General features: G+C 40.9%; 1 protein-coding gene across 4 annotated transcripts in view; it reads right to left on the bottom strand.

Annotated features, from left to right (window-relative positions):
• The window catches only part of LOC122885063 (transmembrane protein 50B), a 40,685-nt gene that overhangs the window by 1,411 nt on the left and 15,260 nt on the right, over positions 1-24,014 (bottom strand). For 2 of the 4 annotated variants that reach the window (XM_044215694.1, XM_044215695.1), the window contains exons 5-6: positions 17,119-17,211; positions 8,694-8,751 (exon numbers count right to left, since the gene is read on the bottom strand). In XM_044215694.1, coding sequence (XP_044071629.1) covers positions 8,694-8,751; positions 17,119-17,211 — 151 coding nt within the window. Of the gene's footprint in view, positions 1-8,693; positions 8,752-13,286; positions 13,931-17,118; positions 17,212-24,014 lie in introns of those variants that run through there. The other 2 variants (XM_044215693.1, XM_044215696.1) reach the window with 2 other exon arrangements.

Genomic DNA, 24,014 nt, shown 5'->3' with positions numbered 1-24,014 from the left:
TTGTGTACTGGATCAATTGGACTGACAATTGACAAAAAGTTACCTTTCAGCTGTGAAAACTGACTTATATGTAGACTTATACTGGCTATTTTGTGTCAGTTTCAGACTTTTAGTTTAATAGTTTTGAACAGGGGGATATGCAGGTTGATCTATAGTTGCGTTAAAGGGGTTACGGTGTAGCTACGGAGCCTACGCCGTAGTTGACGTGTGCCTCCTAAAAACTGTAACCTCACTAGTGGCTACGGAGATGCCACATGGACACCACACCACCAGCTGTGATTTGCCAGCTTGGACTGCTTGTGTTTTCTGCTACAAATTTCTGATGCTGTTTCAGATTACTGTGAAGTAAAATGGGAAGGACAAAAAATTAGAAACACCTCTAAATATAATGTAGTCCAGTGCAACACCTTTAACTATGACCTCAATGCTAAAACATATAATTGAATTAACAGCTCTATGACAGTGTTGCATCATAAAAATAGACTGGCCACTGACTGTATAACGATGTAATGACTAATATGTCGTGATTAATATATGAAGCTAAACGATCATTTCTCCAACAACCATGTTTACATTCTATCATTTCCGTAGTGATACAAGCGATGGTGGGAAGGGTCGAGTGTATTTACTTTTCCATATCTACATGTATCCAGAGATATTTCTATTTTTCTTGTCATCAATATTAAATTTAAGTTTGGGAGCTATATCCAGTTCTGGGCATCTAGCAACATAGGCAACACTTAATTTGAAGGGGTGTGCATAAGACTGACATGACACTGTCATAACCATGAAGGAGTGTTTATGAAGTGTCATTCTGTCAATTATGTCACTTTTAATGCAAAGTTGACATTTTATTAAAGGTCTTTGTTATAACAACTTGACATTAACTAAGACAAATATGTCTTTGTTGTGATAATTTGACATTAAAGGGGCAATATGTAAGAACTGAGACTCATCTCCACCTGTCGAATTCATACTCCAAATCAATAAGGGGCAGCATATCACATATCAGGTCACAAGTGCTGCTAACTGCCATTAGCTAGTCAGCCGTGCAGCTAACTAAGCAGTCCTAATGGCTGACTGAGCACCAGAATCGGAGTTGGGTGAGCGGGCACCGGAACTGGGATCAGCAGCTTCCCAGTGAACACGACCAGACCGGGACCGAACACAGCCTCTGAGACCGACAGAGGCCAGTTTGACAACAGTGAATATAGTACCGAGGTGATTTACAGTGGCTCCGACCAGGACTGACTCCGAGGGCCGACGGAGACACGGCGCGTTCAGACGGAGGTCGTCAAGCAGGAGAGGAGCGAGAGGGAGGTCGGTGGTCGAGAGAGGCAGAGACAGCATGCAGAATAATTTTCACATCTAATTCGGTGGCTTACGGATTTATTTAGTTGAAACCAGAGTTAGTGATGGTTGGAACAGTTTAAAGACTAACCATTACAGTTTTGGTGAGTAGTGGTGTGCATGAACGTGCTCAAAGAGCGCCACTCAATGAACACGTTTTTGGTGAACGTTGAACTGAACGTATTCGTTTGCGGTTAATGATTGTTAACTCTCGTGGGAGTGAACGACGCTCATGCACTGTGTTTTATGGCACCCGGCATGCTGCATGCATCCCGCCAGTCTTGGGAAATATCTGCGAGTGAATGATGATCACAAGAAATTCTTAAAGGGTAAGTCGAGCCAACAGCCGCAAAGTTCCTCCACACAAGTCAAAATCACAGCATAAAGGACAAAAACGGAAGAAATGAACGTAAACTAGTTCATTTTTTGGTACTGGTAACTTAGTTCAAAATTCTAAATTGTGAACAATGAACGTGAACTAGTTCATTTTAATCTGTGTGAAGTGAACTTTGAGATAGCTTTTGTGAACTGTGAACTTGCACAACACTGTTGTGAGTTTTACTTTGTTTCTGTCAGAGTTTGAATGAAGTGTGTGTTACAATGTAAGTTAATAGTTTGGTGAAAGATAGAAACATGAATTTAGAATATATTTTGTTAATCCCTTGTAAAGCACTTTGAATTGCATTTGATTTCTCTGAAAGGTGCTATATAAATAAAGTGATTGATTGATTGACAAGTGGTATTACAACACATGACTGTTTTGTGCTTTCTCATCTCCTCTCTCCTGTCGCTGAATGTATATGTTAAATTATTTAACATGTTAAAGAATATTTAACTATAGAAGAAACAAAATATATAACAAACTCAAAACGGGGCGGGGGCGTAGAATTTGATTCAGTGTGAAGAGCAAAACTCTATCCAGTAAGCCACTCTAGTCTGATTCCTCATGAACTGTCTGATGATTAGAAGCAGGTTTGGTGTGGACTTCTTCCAGAAAAGCAATGAAGGGGGACCAGGTCTTCCTAAAGTAACCTACTTTGTCCTTCAAAGAGAACCCGATTCTTGGAGGTGTTTTCCAATTCTGGAGCAGGACTTTCTTTGCTGTTATAAGGCCACAGGCAATAAATTGTCATTGAGGCACCCATGTGTTCAGTGTCTCTGTTGTGCCAAGAATGGTCAGCGTGGGACTGGGAGGCATTGTCATACCAATCACGTTGGAAAATATACAGAAAATGTCCTCCCAATACTTGGCCAACTTTGGACAAAAGAAAAAGGAAAAATACTGTGGCGTTTACTCTTTGAATATTATAACCTATGCAGCACCTTAAATTGAAATAAAACATTGTCTGGCATTTATAGAACATGTATGTACATATAGATATCATTCCAGGTGTCTTCAGATATCTGCTCACCCACTTCTTTTTCCCATGCTTGTTTTATGGTCTCCATGGAGGGAGAGTTCACACTTTGTAGCCATCATTTCAGAAAGATATCCTTTTAGTGCTAGAAATAGACTTAAGAGAAATATCTATTTTATCTGGTTCTGAAGCAGCAAAGCTGGGCAAGTATTTAATATAATTTCTTACATGTAGGTATCTGAAGTATTTTTCCTGGAATTGCTGGAAACTGGCAAATGTGTTATCCACATTTAAATCCCCAACTAAACAACTACCATTGAGTTTCCATAGTAAAAAAAAGCAATGCCCATCTTAGACAGGGGAGTGCAACGAGAGTGCTCTTAAACTAAGCGATCTCTTCGCCTGTTTCCATATACAGGTGGTGCTATGAATAATGGGATTATCACTGTAGGTGTGTGGGAGAAATTTGGGAGTGACTAAGGGGTTTATGGGTGTAATAGAATTTATGACACTTTGACTAAAGTATGGTTTCACAAAGGAGGCCTCAGGCCCTGTGATTATGTTGTTTTGGGTTATGGGATACTAGATGTGCCTATCATAAGATAGAAGTGTCCCAGAAGTCTCTGTTCTTCTTATACTGATAACTTGGGACAGAGACAGTCTCTTTCTTTGTCTCATCTGTAGATAATGTAACCTGTAAACCACCACCCATCATTCTGCTATAAGAAGTGTACCTTTTTGATGCAAAGTTAAGTATTGTGTTGCCTGTGCCCACATTGCTACATTGCTTCTCTGTCGACAGATCTGTTTGTAATAAATCCATATATTCGTGTAACAACAACTGGGGCTCACCGAGTTATTCTTTTATTCAATTGAGGACATCTCTTCAGTACAAGTTTTTCTTCAACAAGGTGGATTTCTTTATTGGAACTGCAATGGAGGCAATATCTAGGGGTGCACAGTCCTCTCTCTCCAACCTTAACCAATTAACTACTTGAGATTAATTTGGCCACAACTTAAAATTACAACTTAAGTTGGCTGACCAATAGTATAATGAAAAACTTGGCAGAGCCAAACCACCTTCTGACTTGTATTTACATAGATGTTGTTTGCTTATTCTGTGACTTTTGTAATCTGATGTGTGGGACTGATCAACAGTTACAGAAAATGTTTGGTTGAAGTTATTGCTGCTCAAGAGGGTCACATCTGGTACTGAAAGCAAACGTTCACATACTTTTTCCAACAGAGACAATTAATGTTGGTAAGTTTGCTCAATAACAAATGAAAAAAGTAAAATGTTTTTTGTGTTAGTTGTTTAACTGGGTCCTCTTCATCATGTGGGCTGGGGGAAGCCGGGATCGAACCACCAACCTTCCAAAATTTTCTCCCAAGTGAAATTTTCTGAGAACTTCAAAAAGATAGCCCCACTTCAAAGGCTTTCTCCGCATCAAGTGAGGTAACTGCAAGAGCTTCCTGTGATAACCTGGGTGAGTACGTTCTGGTATAAAGCTGGTTTGAATAAATTGCAGACAACACTGCAAACATTTTGGCAAGAATTATTTTTTGATCAGTGTTGAGCAAACCAAACCAAACCAATAATCTTACCTAGATTCTCCAGAAACGGGGGGGGGGGAGACTGATTAGTAAATGCAAACACATACATCTTTTGTAACATTGGGTTCTGGATTTACAAACTTCACATAAAATGAATTCCAAAACCTATCAGGGCCAGTTTATTTGTTTGTTTGTTTGTTTGTTTTTTACCAGATTTTAATGTTTTGATGGTATTATGGTTTTGGTGATTGTGGTGCCTCAGATGGTGTCCTCAATCTCGTTCAATGATGGCAAATTACACTGATTCAGAAATTCTTGTATTGAGGAGACCCCTGCTGTATTATGGGATGTGTGTAGGGATTTGTAAAACTGTTGAACTCTACTGTTGAATGATGAGATCCTTATCCATTTTGCGAAGTTGCTAATTTATTAAGGTGATCACCAAATTCAAAAAGCTTAACTGGATTCTCCTGCATATTACTATCTGAGTGAAGCAGAATCTGAAGACAGTCCATGGGCAGCTAGATCTGAGTGGCGATACCATCCCCTTTGCAGATCAGTAGATTCCCCCCTCCAACAAAACCCCTGACATGTACCTGACCTTTCACAGACTAACTATGGCCTAAAACGATTAAGAAATACTCTTGAATTATTTAAACAAAAGTAAAAAACAAATCTGCCATATTCATCCTTTAAAACAAGGAAAGGGTGAAATCTTAATTTTGCAGTATGTAGAAATAACTCTTCAATGTAAACATATTAAACTGATCCCTGAAAACACACATTAAGTGTCCAACTGTAGTTCAAAACTATGATGACATTTACATCATCCAGTTATGAAGTGGTTATAGGACCGCTGAAGGAAGTGACATGTGCCGTGTAATTCAAAAACTTTTCCTTCCTTGACCCCTGTGATGCTTAAGTTCTGTCTCATAACCTAACCGTCTTTGGAGTGCCTTCCAAATCCAGGCACTCATCTGAGAGGTTGGAGAGTAAAGTTGAGAGACGCTTGATTTTGGACTTCTGGTGGGCTGCGGCATCAGAGTTAGCTGCTACTGCTACTCTGAACTCTTGTATAGCCACAGCGTTAGCCGAGAAAGCCACCAGAGTTGCTTCTACTTTTCGGTTAAAGTCCCTCTCCAGTTTAAAAATCACTTGTCTGAGAGCGATTGTAATTTCTTCAATTCATGAATCAATTCTGGCACAAATTTCCTGCTTTGTCTTGTAAAGCTCTGTGTGGAATAATTCGATGGCTAGTAAAACCAAGTCTGTTTCTGCGTGCATTAGCATTAGTAGCCTGCGGGAGTAAATTTCCAGGTGAAGCAGGGGCTTCATTTGGGCCTTCTTCTTCGCTAGTGTTTTCTTTTTAATTTTCATGTTTGGATAGGATTTGCGGATTGTGTTCTGAGTACTATGAACTATTATGTGTTAGAGTACTATGGGAACAGTATAATCGGAATTTACTTCCAAGTTTAAGAGAAATAGTGAAGCCACCGGACTTCAGCTGTGCATTGCTCAATAGGAAGTCTCTCTGCCTCTTTTATGATGGACTATGATGGGCTCTCAGAGCCTGCTGCCGAAACCTGATGTTCACTGTTGATGTTCACAGTGTTGAAACCTGTTATTTAGAAGATGGCGCCGGAGACGGCTGCAGTGTCTCAAGCTCCTCCTCAACTTTGTTTGTGTCCTTGTTTTATTTTGTTTTTTTTTCTTTTTCGCAACATGCGCACCGCCAAAGCGAGCACTATCATACAACATATATATATAGCCCTCCCCCCCATTTCAAAACTCATCGAATCTACACAAACAACTTTTGCACATTAGATTGTTGGTGGACAACACTTTTTCACCACGATCAACGAACAATAGGGAATATCCATGGCTGGGATTACAGAGGAAACAAAGGTTGCGGGCCTGGGTCCTGGAAAGGCTGAGGAAACGTGAAAATTCTTCATGTTTCAGAGTATTCTTCTAGCAAATGTCCAGTCACTGGACAAGCTGGATGAGCTCAGGAGCAGGTTGGCTTTTCAACGGGACACTAAGAACTGTAATGTCATGGTTTTCACAGAGAATTGGCTTGACCCTTCGATCATGGACTCAACCACTGTTCCTAAGGGGCTCTCCATTCACCGCAAGGGCCGGACAATAAAATCGGGGAAGAGTAAGGGGGAGGTGCTTCATGATCAACAACCAGTGGTGCTCAGATGTGGAGATCATTTCTTCGGCCTGTTCTCCTAACCTAGAGCACCTTATGATCGGATGCCGTCTTTATTATCTCCCAAGGGAACGGTCGTTCTCACAAAGTTGTACATTCCACTACATGCCGACACCAACCAAGCCCTGGACGTGTTTCAGGACAACAACATTAACACTTACACGGACGCAGTCATTAGCTTCGTTGGCAAATGCATCTGTGACATTGTACTGAGGATTACTGTACGGACATTTCCAAATCAGAAGCCCTGGGTTAACGGGGAAGTCCGTGCCAAACTTAAAGTACGGACCGATACTTACAACTCGGGTGATTTGGACGAATACAGGAAGTCCAAGTATGCACTCTGGAAACTATTAATAGTGCTAAGAGACAATACAGGGACAAAGTGGAGTCTAACTACCAGGGCTCCAACTCCCCAAACATGGTTTGGACTGAGAACTATCACAGGCTACAAAAGGAAAACCACCAGTGCTGAGATAATGTCTGCATCTCTCTCAGATGAACTGAACACCTTCTATGCACACTTTGAGAAGAACAACTTCCCAGCTGAGGAGGTACCAAAGGCCCAGGACCCCTGCCCACTTGTAATATCTGGGGCAGATGTGTGCAAATCCTTCAAAAGGATTAATCCATGCGAGGCACCTGGACCTGATAGCATCAGGTCTCAAGGTGTGTGCAGATCAACTGGCAGATGTCTTCACAGACATTTTCAATATCCTACTGCTCCAGTCTGCAGTCCCCACATGTTTCAAAAAAACCTTTTAGACCTATTGCAACTGCTGTTTGGTCAATTAAAAGGCCTATGACATTTATAAATTGATTTCACAACCACTAGAAATAAGAAAAACTGTCACAAGGTAATTTCAATTCAGCTTGTTCTTTTCCATGAGCTCGGCATTTGCCCCCTTCTCAAGCGACATAATAAGGCTACTGTAACAAGCAATCCATTTAACTACATCAGTAAGGTAGGTCCATTTTAGCTAGGTTAAATGTCTACACCATTGTCTCATTAATTAGTCTCATGTTCCAAAACAAATCTAAAAGAAAATAGTTTAATCACGTAGTGGTTATGACAGTATTAGCAGTATTAATATTATCTTAGCATAAAAAAACAGAACCATCAGGGGATAACGTTAACGTCAAGTTGTCACTTGACCGAGGCGCTCTTATGTTGTAATCGTTGGCAAAATTGTAGCATTAAACGAGTAGTCCCAGAGCCCTAACATCAGTAATGTTATACATGTGGAATTTGGAATAACAAGTACGCTAGCTAACGTTAGACTCCATTAAAACAACGTTAACACCAAACGTTACATCCAAATTGTGATGACTAGCGTTCACTAGGGGTGTAACATTACACAAAATACACAGTTCGTATGTACCTCCGTTTTAGGGTCATGGTTCGGTACGTTTTCAATACAGCAAGGAAAACAAAACAAAAATTTTTGTAATTAATTTTGAAAAATGTGATACACACTGTTGACTTTCTTCGTCAGCACTATGTTTTGTAAAGTCGCACAAAAAACACACGCAATTCCGTTTTCACTGCAGCCGGTGAGCCGCATGTGGAGGAGGCTTGTTGTTAATGACGTCGCCTATCGAAACGATCGAAACCAACATGGCACAGAATGACATCGACGCCAACATAAGTAGGCCTACATAAACAGGAGACTCTCTCTGGGTTTCTCTGCAGAGCATGTGTGACTGTCAGTAGGCCGCACAGGAGGGGTAGAGCGAGGGGAGATTGTGGACAGGGTTTTAATGCTGCAGCTCCTTCTCTGGGGGAACCCATGCTTTGACTGGGTGCAGCAATACTCCATTGTGATACGACGACGCACGATATGACGTACAAATCGACGTACATCCGTAACCGATAACGGTGATTACGTCGATGAGTCGTCCCAGCACAGAAGCCAGGTGCTTTTTTTTCAGAAGGCGTGGTTCTCATTTCATTCCCCTTGACTCTGTCCTCGCAGACCCCTCCCCACCCCAAATTGCCAAAACTCATTGAAACTACACGAATCACACAACCTTTTGTGGATTCAAACGATTTTCGCGAAAAAGGTGACAAGTTTGCACCCCTCTAAAATGCAAATGGAAAATGGTATGCTCTTTTAATATATATTGGGTAAACCTAGTGTGTAGACAGGTGATGTTTTAATATTTTACAACTGCTTGCAAAGTTTATTTTCAGTCCAGTTTCATGTTATACTCACCTAAAAAAGATGAAGGCATTCTGAAAGAACACAGCCAGCCCGGGTGCCACTTCTTTTTCTAAAAAACAAAATAAAACAAAAACAAAACAACAGTCAATAATGCAACATTAAGTAAGGGGATTTTGAAAAAGATGCTTATGTGTAAATGGAGGCAGAGAGAAGATGAAACTAATCTATCTCTGAAACTATCTAGACTGTACTCGTTATAATATTATTTACAGATACCCAACCCAACAAATCCCACCATGAGCAAGCATTTGGCGACAGTGGCAAGGAAAAACTTCCTTTTAAGAGACAGAAACCTCTGGCAGAACCAGACTCAATGGTGGGCAGCCATCCGCCGCTGCCATATTAAAGATTAATAATGATGTAGGTTAATGACAGAGATTAAAGATTTTGTAGTTGGGTTGTTAGGAAAGAGGGTAAGATCACTTAGAACATGAAGTTAGGTGTAATTCTTTTCATGTTGATGAGTTTAGGTTGTATTACTTTATGTAATTGTTTCAGAGGTTCCTGTGGCTGAAGAGTTGTCTGTCAATGTATAGTTTGTCCACCACCAGGTATGCTTGCTTGTTATTTTTCTGCTCTATTTCAAGATGGGTTACTGTACTTTGCACCGCTCATTTACTTCACGCAGAAACTCATTAAGACTGAGTTTAGTTCATTTTCCCTTTGCTTTTGATTAGTTCTTTTGGATCAGGTCTAATTATACTTAGGTTTACCCTGTCATCAGATCCAACACAGTTAGTTCAACACTCAAAAAGTAATTTATGTACATTGGGATCGGGTCCTGGTCTGTTTCACATTGGGCCCAAAAATTGTGGACCTATGAAGACCTCTACTCTGCAAGATTTCATTCAGAATTATCTGGCAATAACTTCTCCAGAACTTTGCAGTCTTCTATTAGGCCATAGCACGTGATTCCCATCATTTTCATACACATAAAGACTTTCAGTGTGCACTCATGCCCTGTATGGAAGCATCCATACAAGGCACTTCATTTACTCAAGTTTTTTTTTACTTTAATTTGTTAACCATCTGTACTGTATATACTGTTGTCCACTGATCTACTGATTTTAATTTCTGAACATGGTGATAACTTGTACATCATGCATGTAATGTTCTCTGTGTGTTATTGACCTGACAATGCTGCAGTGCCTCATATTTGATATCTGTACTTATGTTGAGTTATGAGGTGATTAGACAAGTGTTTTATTTAATTAACCTCTCATTACATTGAGCCATTCTGCTGTCTTACCATAAAGCGCCCTCACACCAAAAAGGAACACATAACACTGCTGTGTGAAAAAAAAGCACAGTAACAATTAAGTCCCTGCCTCCAGACTGAGCGAGGAAATGGGATTCTTCAAGATAGTGATTGATATGAAGGTGTAAGCCGTCTTTTGTCCACGCCAGAGAGGATATATAATTTTGTCAGTGTAACAAGAGAAAGGTCATCAGACAAGATGGAGTGAACTGCACAGGTCTCAGTTCTCAGCGTAAAGATAGAAAGAAACCCAAGTGAGATACTGAAATAAAATATTTTAAAGCTTTAGCTGCTGAAATTTTCTACGATGCTTGCTTGCAGCAAGGGAACTCCTGTGAATGTTAGGGGTGTAAAAAAGATTGAGAAAAGAGATTGATCCAAACAAGATTCTGTGTTAAATTCATCAAAAATGTATCCTGCTGTCATAAACTAATTTTTTCAACTCTCTTACTCTCTAGTGAGTGTGTGTGTACACTCCCTGACAAAAGTCTTGTCGCCTATCCAAGTTGTAGGAACAACAAATAATAACTTGACTTCTAGTTGATCATTTGGAATCAGAAGTGGCTTATATGAAAGGCAAAGGCCTCTAGATTATGCTTATTTTACCAAAATATAATCTTATCATGCCTTGATTTTTAATTATTTTATTAGGAAAGAAAGGTCAGACTTTGCTTAGACAAAAGTCTTGTCACTTAAAAGAAATAATGTACAGTACAGAACATAAAGTCATGGTGCAGTGGAAAAATAATTAATAATGTGTATGACTCCCATGAGCTTGGAGGACTGCATCCATACGTCTTGGCAATGACTCAAATAACTTATTAATAAAGTCATTTGGAATGGCAAAGAAAGCATTCTTGCAGGACTCCCAGAGTTCATCAAGATTCTTTGGTTTCATCTTCAATGCCTCCTCCTTCATCTTACCCCAGACATGCTCAATAATGTTCATGTCTGGTGACTGGGCTGGCCAATCCTGGAGCACCTTGACCTTGTTTGCTTTCAGGAACTTTGATTTGGAGGCTGAAGTATGAGAAGGAGTGCCATCCTGCTGAAGAATTTGCCCTCTCCTGTGGTTTGGAATGTAATGGGCAGCAAGAATGTCTTGATACCTCAGACTGTTTCCATCTACTCTGCAGATCTCTCGCACACCCCTATACTGAATTTAACCCCAAACCATGATTTTTCCTCCACCGAACTTGACTGTTTTCTGTGTGAATCTTGGGTCCATGCGTGTTCCGATCTTCTGCAGTATTTGCGACGATTGGGATGCAATAGATGATTCATCGGAAAAATCAACCTTCAGCCACTTTTCCACCGTCCATCCTTCCTGTAAGCTGTGGGCCTTAGCAAATGCAACATGATTTTTTAGTTGTCTTCTGTTTAATGCTGGTTTCGGAGCACTAATTCGGCCATTGAGACCACTGTGTGACAGAATTCGACAAACTGTTCTTGTAGATACAGGGGTTTCTGGTGACCAGTTGTTATGTAGCTCGGCTGCAGTTGAAAAGGGCTGGCCCTGGACTGTCGAACCGACAAACGGTCCTCTCGAACAGTAGTCTTACGGGTCTGCCTGACCTGGGCCTGTCATGAACTTCACCAGTTTCTTCAAATCTTTTTCTTATCCTCTCCACTTGACATTTAGATACATTAAAGATGTCTGCCACCTCAGCAGGAGACATGGTCTTCCGGCTCTTGATGATCAGCACTTTGGTCTGTGGTTGAATCTTTGGCATGCTGTCAGAGGTCAGGATGCATTTCAAATGAAGGTTGGGTGTGCTGGGGTTCTTCTTCTACACACCTGGGAATGTGTTAATTACAGTATTTGTCACAGATGATGCTCTAATCTGTGATTGGTTGAATCATTTAAAGATGTGACAAGACTTTTGTCTAAGCAAAGTCTGACCTTTCTTTCCTAATAAAATAATTAAAAATCAAGGCATGATAAGATTATATTTTGGTAAAATAAGCATAATCTAGAGGCCTTTGCCTTTCATATAAGCCACTTCTGATTCCAAATGATCAACTAGAAGTCAAGTTATTATTTGTTGTTCCTACAACTTGGATAGGCGACAAGACTTTTGTCAGGGAGTGTATTCATATCTGTCAGTGTGTGTGACCAACTCCTCTCCTGCTGATACTATATACTGTATCCAACACTGACTGATATTTTTACACTGCATTAGCAGTCTGTAACACGCCAAGCAGTATCAATAAAATAAATCAGTGGTACTACAAACCACCATTTACACTTAAGAAGGCAACGTGGGAACTGAAGTTACAGAGAGGAGCAATCAACCAGTGACCAGTTACATTAGCCAACACTATCTCCTGGGTACACTGGAACGGAAAGGCCAGTGTACTTTGGCAGTTACTGAGGCCATAAGCTGTTTTATTTACGAGAACATCTGCCTATATAGCGTTGCTAAAAATACCAAATTTGGATGGATGACAGATTCTGGAACCAAGGTAAACAACACCTAGTCAGGAGCTTTCAGTGAAAAGTTCATTCTCCTTTTGGACGGGCCAAACAGTTATCCAGTGTATCACTGCCCGTGTTTACTTTTGTTGGTGTGGCATTAGACATAATTGTCTGGGACATTTCTGATTCAGTCCATGAAATACAAAATGAGGAAATATTGTTACTTAACTCAAGGTCCATTTACAAAATTTACTTTGAGTTAAGTTGTTTTTGTCAAACTAATGTTTCCAGGTTCAAGAAAGAACTTTCACATTCAAAACTAATACACTTTCAATCATGAACAAGTAAAAATAGCAAGTCCTATCAAGCTGAATGAATATGAAAATTGCAGCTGAATCAAACTGTATCAGCTTTGAACTGCCGTGTACCATATTGTTACAAATAACTATATAATTTTGGTATTACATTTTGCACCACGAGAGGGATCACACGCTAGAGAACAGGTTCATTAGTCTGTCTTAAAACAATGGTCGGGTGCCTATATGAACACTGAAACAGGTTTTGCTCACTGTAATCATTCCACCTGTTTATACTGGGCCTTAAGAGATCCTTTCCCAATAGTCTCCCAGTGTACATAAATGACAGGGGACGAGGTCCACAGTCCTCGTTCTGTGCAAAAATACATTCCAGAGTTTATCTTAAGTTCATATGAGACATCAGCAGTCTGTGTTAGAAAAATCAAGTGTGTATCTTCCAAAGTTACTGTGTCTTTAGCATGAAGTTCCCTCTTTTTGTTACTATCTCTCCGCAGCTCAAAAAGTAAATACAAAAAGGATTTTTGTAATTAAATGTCTGTAACATTTGTCTAACTCAAAGTGCTGAAGCTTCATCCAGTCCTTATGCTTACGGATCTGTAGATGATGGTGGGTTAGTTAGTAGGGAAACCACACTGGAGTAAAGCACCCGCTGGAGAGGAAACACGCTGGAGTGGAATGGAAGGAGACACAGGCTGGAGTGGGAACACACGGGAGCCGGATGGAGTGGAATACACAATGGAGTGGAAACACGATGAAGAGGGAACACGCTGAAGTGGAATCATGTTTAGTAGACGTTGTCGTTGAGAGGAGTCCTTATAGTCTGGAACGAGACCAGACAACTGTCTGGGGTGAGTGGTGTGATTTTATCCTGGTGTGATTGAGTGCTGATGGGGAGCAGGTGTGTATAATCAGTATTCTGGTGATGGGGCACGCTGAAGCCCCCCCCCACACACACACACCCAGCTCCCGAGGGCCGAGGACCCCGACGCCGTGATGGTCTCCCTCGTCCACAGGGAGCAGGACGATATGGGTGAGTGGTGTGGAAGTCGTCAAGCAGAGAGGGGTCGAGGATGTCATGCCTGGGTACCCATGAGTGCTCCCCTGGACCGTAGTCCTCCCAGTCCACCAGGTATTCCAGTTTTCCACCACGATGCAGGGAGTCCAAGTGGACTTGGTATGCTGCTCCAGCTTCCAGGATGAGAGGAAGGGGGGGGTTCAGCTGCTGCGCCAGGTTCTGTGGGAACAGGGACAGAAGGGTGGTGAGGTTTGAGGAGAGATACATGGAAGGTTGGGTGGATTCTATACTGAGGTGGTAATTGAAGTTGTTATGTGACTGGGTTGATCTGTTTGGTGATGGTGAAGGGACCAATGAATCTGGGACTGAGCTTCCTGCAGGGCAGACGCAACCTGATGTCCCTAGTAGATAGTCAGACCTTCTGACCAGGTTGATAGACAGGGGAAGCGGATCGTCATTGCTCGGCAGTCATTCTGCGTCTGCGAAGAGCTTGTTGCAGCTGATGGTGAGCTGTGTCCCAAACCCTCTCGCTCTCTCGGAACCAGTAGTCCACTGCAGGCACCTCTGATGGTTCCCCGGACCACGGGAAGAGAGGGGATTGGTAACCAAGTACACACTGGAAGGGAGTGAGTCCAGTAGTAGGCTGGCGAAGGGAGTTCTGGGCGTACTCGGCCCAACCCAGGAACTGGTTCTAAGAGTTCTGGTGGCCATGGCAGAAGGTATGTAGGAACTGGCTGATCTCCTGGATCTTCCTTTCCGTCTGCCCGTTCGACTGCGGATGGTACCCAGATGATAGGCTTACTGTCACACCCAGGAGGGAGAAGGCTCTCCAAACTCTGGAAATGAATAGGGGTCCGTGGTCTGACACTATGTCCTCCGGTATACCATAATAGCGAAACACGTGGTTCTGCTGTCTCCATGGCTGTGGGTAGGCCCTTGAGGGGTAATAGTCTGCAGAACTTGGAGAATCGGTCTACTGCTACCAGGATGCAGGTGTTGTTATCGGAGGCAGGCAAGTCGGTTATGAAATCCACTCCTAGGTGTGACCAAGATCTGTTGGGAACGGGCAGCGGAAGTAATTGGCCGGATGGAAGGTGGCGCAGGCTTTTAGAAACAGCACATTCCTGACATCCCTGGATGTACCTCCTCGCATCCCTAGCCATATTTGGCCACCCGAAGCGCTCTCCTAGCAGCGAGAGGGTTTCATTGGCCCCTCGGTGGCCAGTGCCCAGAGAAGAGTGCGTTGCGTTGTGTTCTGCGCGCGTATTGCAAGCCCGGGGGACAGCCCGGTGGAGTGTCGGAGGAGGCATTGAGTGGTCCGCTCATTGGATAGGACTAACGATGATATTCCTAGGAATGATGTGTTCTGTGGTCTCATCGGAGGTGCATAGGCGGGAAAATGCATCTGCCCTCTCGTAGATATTCTAGATTTTTATGGTCTGTGAGTACCAGGAATGGGTGCTTGGCACCCTCCAGCCAGTGCCTCCACTCCTCCAAGGTTTATGGCAAGAAGTTCCAGGTTGCCACTGTCGTAGTTTCTCCCCGCTGGGCTGAGCTTGAGGAAGAAGAAGGCACATGGATGGAGTCAGGCTGGCTGCTGCTGTGAGAGCACCGCTCCTACTCCTGTGGTGGAGGCGTCCACCTCCACGACGAAGGGTTTCTCCGGGTCGGGGTGAACGAGGAGCGGTGCACTGGTGAAGGCTTCCTTTAAGGTATTGATGGCCTCGTTGGCAGCTGCTGACCAGGACAGTGACTTGGGCTTATTACGGAGTAGGTTGGTGAGTGGATGCACAATGGAGCTGTAGCCCTGGATGAATCGTTGGTAGAAGTTTGCAAATCCTAGAAATCTTTAGAGCTCCTTGATTGTCGATGGAGTGGGCCATGTCCTTATGGCATCGACCTTCCCCTCGTCCATCTGGATGCCACTGCTGCTGATGTTGTAACCAAGGAACTGCACTGAGGGTTGGTGGAAGGTACACTTCTCAGCTTTTAGGAAGAGCTGGAACTCCCTCAGGTGTTTCAGGACCTCCGCCACGCGGTGGCGATGTTCGGCCATGCTTCGGGAGTAGATCAGGATATCATCGATGTAGACCAGGACGAACTTGTGGAGGAACTCCTGAAGCACCTTATGGATGAAGTCCTGGAATACGGAGGGGGCGTTGACCAGGCCATAGGGCATAACACAATATTGGTAATGTCCTGTAGGAGTTATGAAGGCTGTCTTTCACTTGTCCCCCTCACGTATTTGAATGAGGTTGTAGGCGCTGCGGAGGTCCAACTTGGTGAAGACAGTGGCACCACGGAGATGTTCCAGAGCCGCAGGGATGAGGGGAAGTGGATAATGGAATTTCATGCTCTCTTAATTGCATTTAGAGCTCTTCGAGCTTTTTCTTTTAGTGCATTCACTGCCATGTTGAAATTCCCTGATGCTGTTATGGTTATACCAAGGTAGGTATAACTCATACTGTGTTCAATGATATGATTATTTATGGTAAACTGCTATTTGTTCTCCTGGCATCTGGGGCATTTTTTAACAATCCTGACATTAAGTTTTCTTCATATTTACTTCCAGGGCCCAGTTCTGACTTTTACTTCTTGTACTTTTCTACTATGTCCAGCTGTTGCTGTAGTCCTTGTTCAGTAGGAGACAGTAGAACAAGGTCATCAGCATAAAACAGACACTTCACCTCTCTATCTAGGAGGGAGAGGCCAGGAGCAGCACACTGATCCAACTGTACAGCAAGTTCATTTATATACACATTAAATAAAGTCAGGCTTAAGTTGCAGCCCTGACGAACACCTCTTCTCAGGGTGAAGGATTCTGTTTGTTTGTCTGCAATTTTAACAGCACACCTATTTTCCAAATACATTGATTTAACCGGATCATACATTTTGCCCCCTATACCCCTATGTAGAAGTCTGTAATAGAGCCCTTCATGCCAAATAATGTCGATAGCTTTCTTGAAATCAATAAAACAATATCTTAACATTTTTTGTTTGGTGTACATGTTTGTTAATTAACATTTGAAGGGTATATACATGTCAAATGGTGCGGCGTTTTTGGAGGTAGCCAATGAGATTTTTACAGATGCCACGGTAGTTACTCCACTGTCACCAAATGCTTGCTCGTGGTGGGATTTGTTGGGTCTCTGTAAATATTATAAAGATTAAGGTCTAGACCTGCTCTATAGGAAAAGTGCAATGAGATAACTATTGTTATGAATTGGCATTATATAAATAAAATTGAAATAGTTTATAATAAAGTACATGTACCAAATAATCCATCAACTTGTTTCAACTGTGGAATCAATCAATATAAGTACAAAAAGACAAGCAGGGACAGAAGGAAGTGGCAAAGAAGAAATAGTAAGACAGTAAGAAAATGTGGTGTTCAAGTGGACACTTACTTGGCATGACGTAGCCACCGAACAGGATCCAGATGGAGGCGATGAGTGAGCCAAACATCATCATGAAGCCGATAAACAGCCAGAGACGAGCTCCTGCAAGGACACGGTAATCACTTTCATTAGTTCACTAGTTACTATTACAGCACAATATTTTTGATGATAAGCCAATAGACTGAAAGCAGAGCAACAGTGCTTGTGGCAAAAATTGCTGGTATACAATACAAACAGTATTTTATAAGGTATGAACACAGAACCATTGCAATGTTTTGTGTGTATTAAATAATATAAATCAACAAAAATTATCTAGTTGTCTAGTGGTAGTTTATGAACAGGATGTTGTCTTTAAACAGTTGACAAATACAAATAGTGTTTCCACTAGAAACACTGACTGTTTGATCAGATGCTGACCTGAGGCAGAGATGTGCACAGATATTTTGATGGACAGAGGCTTAATTTAAAAAAGGCAACTGTGCTGTGGGCACACATATAATTAATCCTAACACACACATTTATCTCTCACAGGTATGTGCACACACACAAACACACACATTTTGTCTGGGCAAAAGTGCTTTTTAATATTGTAGCTGGGAAGGAATTGGAACATATTGGTGCATATTCCAATTATAAAATAGAATATTGTATTATGCCAGCTATAATGAAGGCTACAGTAGCCTCTATTAACCTGAACATGAATGACATAACCTTGACATGCATAAATTGTTTTAGCAATTGCATTTGTCTTCATGAACAGTTTCATTAATTAGAATTTTTTAGAATTCATTAATTTCGAAAAGAAACGTGTCACGTGACAGGGGTAGCAGTAATATCTGGTATCATCCAATCTTGCTGTTTATGAGTGTACTTTTGTGTCTTTATTATGCAATTTATTATGCAAACAGAATAGGTTTGAGAGCAGAACTATCAACACTGCAATCAAAAAGTTTTGATTGCAAGTAAAATTAATCTGTGATTCAAAATGTATTAATGCAAATCCAAAAAAGCCACCATTTGAACATTAGTTAACGTTAGTCACTTTCTCATCTTAGGTGTCACGCTAGCTGAGCTGTCTGGATTCCATCCACCTGTTTTGATGCGCATTTTCAATTTTAATAATAGTGGCAGATGAAAAGATCAGATCTGTGTGGAGCGATGAGGAGACTGTAACCTTCCTCACATTAATACATGAAACAAACAGAAATGTCACATTTCCATCATGTTTTCTACATTGTTTTTTTCACGCGCTCACTCAATTACATCATCTTGTTGCAGCCTCTTATTCTGGAGAATTGGCGCCACCTTCTGCTTATCTCAATAAACCAACTCCAAATAATCACATTACGGTAGTGGATGGAAACAAAGCATTCATTCGCATTTTCTTTTGCCGATTTTTGGCCCACCAAACGAAATTACCTTTGAGAATAAGGCTTTATGGTTACTTAGCTTTATACGTATGGGAATGTGTAGTGACAGTATTATTGATGTTACAGGTGAGAGATTATTAATAATAATAAATATTACTTGTTGTCCAGTATTGTACAGCTTGTGCATGACCATAAGTGTTATCATTTATACTTTGTACAGTACGATCACATTACAATGTTATGCACCTTAATATAAGCACAATATGATTTTAAAAATGATCGATGAAATCTCTTGTAATCAAATCAAGTGTTATGTCTTTACTGTAGATTGTTTTCTATCATTTGAATGGATCATCATGCACCTGTGCAGCAGGCAAAGTTCTATATACGAGTGCCCATTATAGCATGATGCAGGTGAAGGGGGTACCACCAACTACGGCCTGCACAAGCACTCTACTAACATGGCATTGGCCACAGACACAGGTAACAGGTTTGTGCAACATTGTGTAAAACCCTGACAATAACTGATATATTAAAGCAAGATATTACTACAGTCATGGCTGTTTGTTTGTATCATTCTCAGGGGATCTGTGCAGAACATATTCAGGACTTGGTGATGAAGAAACCAAAGCCATCTGCCAGGAGCATATGTAAATCAATGCTCCATCAAGTGGATGGTCATTATTACTGTATTGTCATACTGCTGTCTGTGTATTCATGATTATATTGTTGTATGTTACCAATTTGAACTTGCAAGATAAGTGTGGAAGGATGCTGAATTTAATACCTGTACATTTATGGATTTTTTTTTTAATGCCTCATTTGTTTCAGAATCCCTCCCTGTCCCATCAGTGTTGTCCCTTGGGGAAGAACTAAAAAGCCTTAGACCCCAACCACTAATATCCTCTGTGCTAAATGGCTTGTCTGAGCTTTTACTGGTTGACTCCAGGTTTTGACCTGTGGCACGAGGTTTACCACTGGCCATGCCAAACACCCAGATGCCCCAGCATTCCCCAGACTCCCTGTGGACGGTGCTAAGTTTTCCACTGCTGTACACTTTGTCCCAAACTTCCACCAGTTCTTCCATTTGGAGATCCTAAATGCCACACAGGAGATTGCAGCTATGATAGAGGAGGGCATACAACAGCAGTGTCCAATATGGAAAGAAATGCACCAGCCCAGAGTAACAGCCAGTAGGTTCTATGAGGTTTGCCATGTGTGAGGGAGTACAACAAACTAGTACAATGAAAAAGGGCCTTGAGCGTGAACCTCAGGTGCTGGAACAATACTCAAAACTGTTCAATGTAAATGTCTCACCCTGTGGCTTTGTCATACATCCCAATGCTCCTCATCTTGGTGCCAGAACAGATGCAAAGTTTTATGACCCTAATGTAGCACCTAGTTTTGAGCTTCCAGAATTTAAATGCCTAGACATCTGTAACATTTCTGAGGCGGGGCATGTCAAATGTGTGAATGGCCAGGCAAAACTGAAAAGAAATCAAATTCTACTGGCAGGTTCAAGGTCAGTTGGACCTTTACTTTTTTGGTACATATAGCAGGTAAAATAAGTATTGAACATGTCACCCTTTTTCTCAGTAAATATATTTCTAAAGGTGCTATTAACATGAAATTTTGACCAGATGTTGGTAACAACTCATGAAATCCACACATGCAAAGAAATCTAACCATAGATGTCCATAAATTAAGTATAATTTAAAATTTTGAATTTATAAAATGTATAATAATGTTAAATGACAGGGAAAAAGTATTGAATACGCTTAGTGAAATTCATTTAATACTTCATACAAAAGCCTTTGTTAGTAATGACTGCTTCAAGACGCCTCCTGTATGGAGAAATGAGTTGCATGCATTGCTGAAGTGTGATTTTGGCCCATTTTTTCAGTCTTCAAATCTTGAAGGTTCCGGGGGCCTCGTCTATGAACTCTGATCTTTAGTTCTTTCCATAGATTTTCAATTGGATTCAAGTTAGGTGATTGGCTGGGCCGTTCTAGCAGCTTTATTTTCTTTCTCTGAAACCAATTGAGAGAGTTTCCTTGGCTGTGTGTTTGTGTTCATTGTCTTGCTGAAATGTCCTTCCTCGTTTCATCTTCATCATCCTGGTAGATGGCAGCAGATTTTTATAAAGAATGTCTCTGTACATTTTTCCCCCATTCATCCTTCCTTCAATTATATGAAGTTTGCCAGTACCGTATGCTGAAAAACAGCCCCACACCATGATGTTTCCACCTCCAAACTTTACTGTTGGTGTGGTGTTTTGGGGGTGATGTGCAGTGCCATTTCTCCTCCAAACACAGCGTGTATTATGGCATCCAAAGAGTTCAGTTTTGGTCTCATCTGACCAGACTATATTCTCCCAGCATGTCACAGGGTTGTCCAAATGTTGTGCAGCAAACTTTAAACAAGCTTTTTCTTCAGTAATGGAGTCTTGCGCGGTGAGCGTGCATACAAGCCACGGCAGTTGAGTGCATTACTTATCGTTTTCTTTGAAACAATTATACCTGCTAATTCCAGGTCCTTCTGAAGCTGTCCACAAGTGGTCCTTGGCTCTTGAACAACTCTGATAATTCTTTTCACTCCTCTGTCAGAAATCTTGCAGGAGCACCTGGTCGTGGCCGGTTTATGGTGAAATTATGTTCTTTCCACTTCTGGATTATGGCCCCAACAGTGCTCAATGGAACATTCAGAAGTTTTGAAATCCTTCTGTAACCAATGCCATCAGTATGTTTTGCAACAATAAGGATGCAAAGGTCTTGAGCAAGCTCTTTGCTTTTACGCATCATGAGATGTTTCTTTTGACACCTTGGTAATGAGACACTTTTTTATAGGCCATCAGTTGGGACTGAACCAGCTGATATTAATTTGCACTGACAAGGGGCAGGATTGCTTTCTAATTACTGGTCTTGGCTTTCAATACTTTTCCCTGTCATTTAACATTATAACACATAATTTATGGACATCTATGGTTAGAATTCTTTGCATGTGTAGATTTCATGAGTTGTTACCAACATCTGATGAAATTTTCATGTCAATAGCACCTTTAGAAATATATTTACTGAGTAAACACCAGTAACTCTTTGTCTATTATACTTGTCAGATATCTTACCTGTATATCTAGGAGCCTGTGTGTGTAAATATTTATAAATGTAATAAATTCTAAGAGACATGTTTTGGGGTTTTAAGTATTTTAGTAAATGGATACTAGTCAGTGGGACTGGTCTTGTTAAACAATGTAAACAAATATTAAAAGTATTATTTTAGCTCACGAGTGACTGTTCTTTGCAAATTCTATATATACATAACTATTACTCTCTTACTGCAGAACTACATAAAAGACAGTTGTAAACAAATGGGTAAAATGCACTAACTAAATGCTCTTGGCCTAATGAGAATTAAGCTCACTGTACTTGCATTAACCTACAGTTGATCATCATGTCAGTCAACACAAACATGAATTCATACTTTTTGTGTAAGACAGTGGTGGAAGTACTCAAATCCTTTACTTAAGTAAAAATAGAAATACCATAGTCTAAAATTACTCAATTCCAAGTAAAAGTCCTGAATTCAGGATGTAATTCAAAGTACAGAAGCATTATCAGAAAAATTATCAAAAGTAAAAATACTCAGTATGCAGAATGGCACCTTTTAAAAATGTTATTATAGAATATTTTATTATTCTGTTTTTATCACTAACAACTACGTGTAAGAATATTTTAATGTTGTAGTTCATCAATGTGGAGCCAATTTTAGATACTTTGTATACCACTGGGTAGATTAGTAGCACAGTACGCATCATATCAGCATATATGAGAAACGTAACTAAGTGTCAAATATATTTTGTGGAATAAAAAGATACACTATTTGACTCTGAAATGTAGTGGGGTAGAAGTATAAAGTAGCATTAAATTATACTGCTCGAGTTAAGTACAAGTATGTCAAAATTGTACTTCAGTACCTGAGTAAATGTACTTAGTTACATTCCACCACTGTCTAAAGGATAATTCATTATTGGCTATGACATTTAACACATTCATATTCTATGCAACAGGTATGTGGCCTTTCAAATCAAGTGGTTCCTGAAAGTTGGTCATCAAGCAGCAGTTAGTCCACAGCTGGCTGACTGTCCCAGACAAAGTTAGAGGAGTGTTGACCCAGATATGACACTCTGTTTCACTCTTCTGATTGCTCTTTAAACAAGAATTTGAAGCCGAGCTATGGCTTGTGTTTTCAGAGCATCTTCTTTGATTAACTGCGCTGTGGTTTTAAAAGGAGGGTAGGATCAGCTTTGCCCCATGGTCAGACAGCGTCTTCTCAATGGTGAACCCTTCGTCTGCCATGCAGCCATCTCCCGGCTCCAGTAAGTCAAGTATTCCACACCTTTCGGTAAGCTCTCAATCAGTCATCCTGTGAATGATACAAACAAACAGCCATGACTGTAGTAATATCTTGCTTTAATATATCAGTTATTGTCAGGGTTTTACACAATGTTGCACAAACCTGTTACCTGTGTCTGTGGCCAATGCCATGTTAGTAGAGTGCTTATGCAGGCCATAGTTGGTGGTACCGCCTTCACCTGCGTCATGCAGTAATGGGCACTCTGAAACAACATGGCCATGAGATGGATGTATAGAACTTTGCCTGCTGCAGGTGCATGATGATCCATTCAAATGATAGAAAACAATCTACAGTAAAGACATAACACTTGATTTGACTACAAAAAACGTAATTGATCATCGATGTCCTTATATGAAGGTGCATAACATCGTAATGTGATCATACAGAGCAAAGCATAAATGTTTTTAACAATTGATCGGTCCGGTCATGCACAAGCTGTACAATACTGCAGGACAATACTGGACAACAAGTAATATTTTTTCTCTCACCAGTTATATCAATAACACATTCACATACATATAAAGCCATATTGCCCAAGGTAATTTTGTTTGGTGGGCCAAAAATCTGCAAAAGTAAATGCGAATGAATACTTTGTTTCCATCCATTACGGTAACGTGATTATTAGGAGTTGGTTTATTGAGATAAGCAGTAGGTGGCGCTAATTCTCCAGAATAAGAGGGCGCAACAAGATGACGTAATTGGGTGAGCGCCAGTCAAACCTCAAATGGTGAAAAAAACAATGTAGAAAACATGATGTAAATGTGACATTTCTGTTGTTTCACGTATTATTATTATTATTATTATTATTATTATTATTATGATGATGATGATGATAAGGATGGTTACAGTCTCCTCATCGCTCCACACAGATATGACAGGTCACAGTTCCGAAAATGCACGTAAAAACAGGTGGCTGGAACCCAGACAGATTAGACTAACGTTAAGATGTAGGCTGATAAAATAATATAGTACATCACAAATATAACTTTAACTAACATTAGATCGAACACAAATAGTCCTGTTTACTAGTAGCGACATACACAACGCTATGCAGGCTAATAGGCAGCCTGGGCACGTATCGGTAGTGACTATCTTACTGGGCTAAGCTAGCAGCTAACTTAC

The sequence above is a fragment of the Siniperca chuatsi genome, linkage group LG12 (genome assembly GCF_020085105.1).
Source record: "Siniperca chuatsi isolate FFG_IHB_CAS linkage group LG12, ASM2008510v1, whole genome shotgun sequence".
NCBI classification, from domain to species: domain Eukaryota; kingdom Metazoa; phylum Chordata; class Actinopteri; order Centrarchiformes; family Sinipercidae; genus Siniperca; species Siniperca chuatsi.
This window is presented reverse-complemented; position numbering and strand designations above follow the sequence as displayed.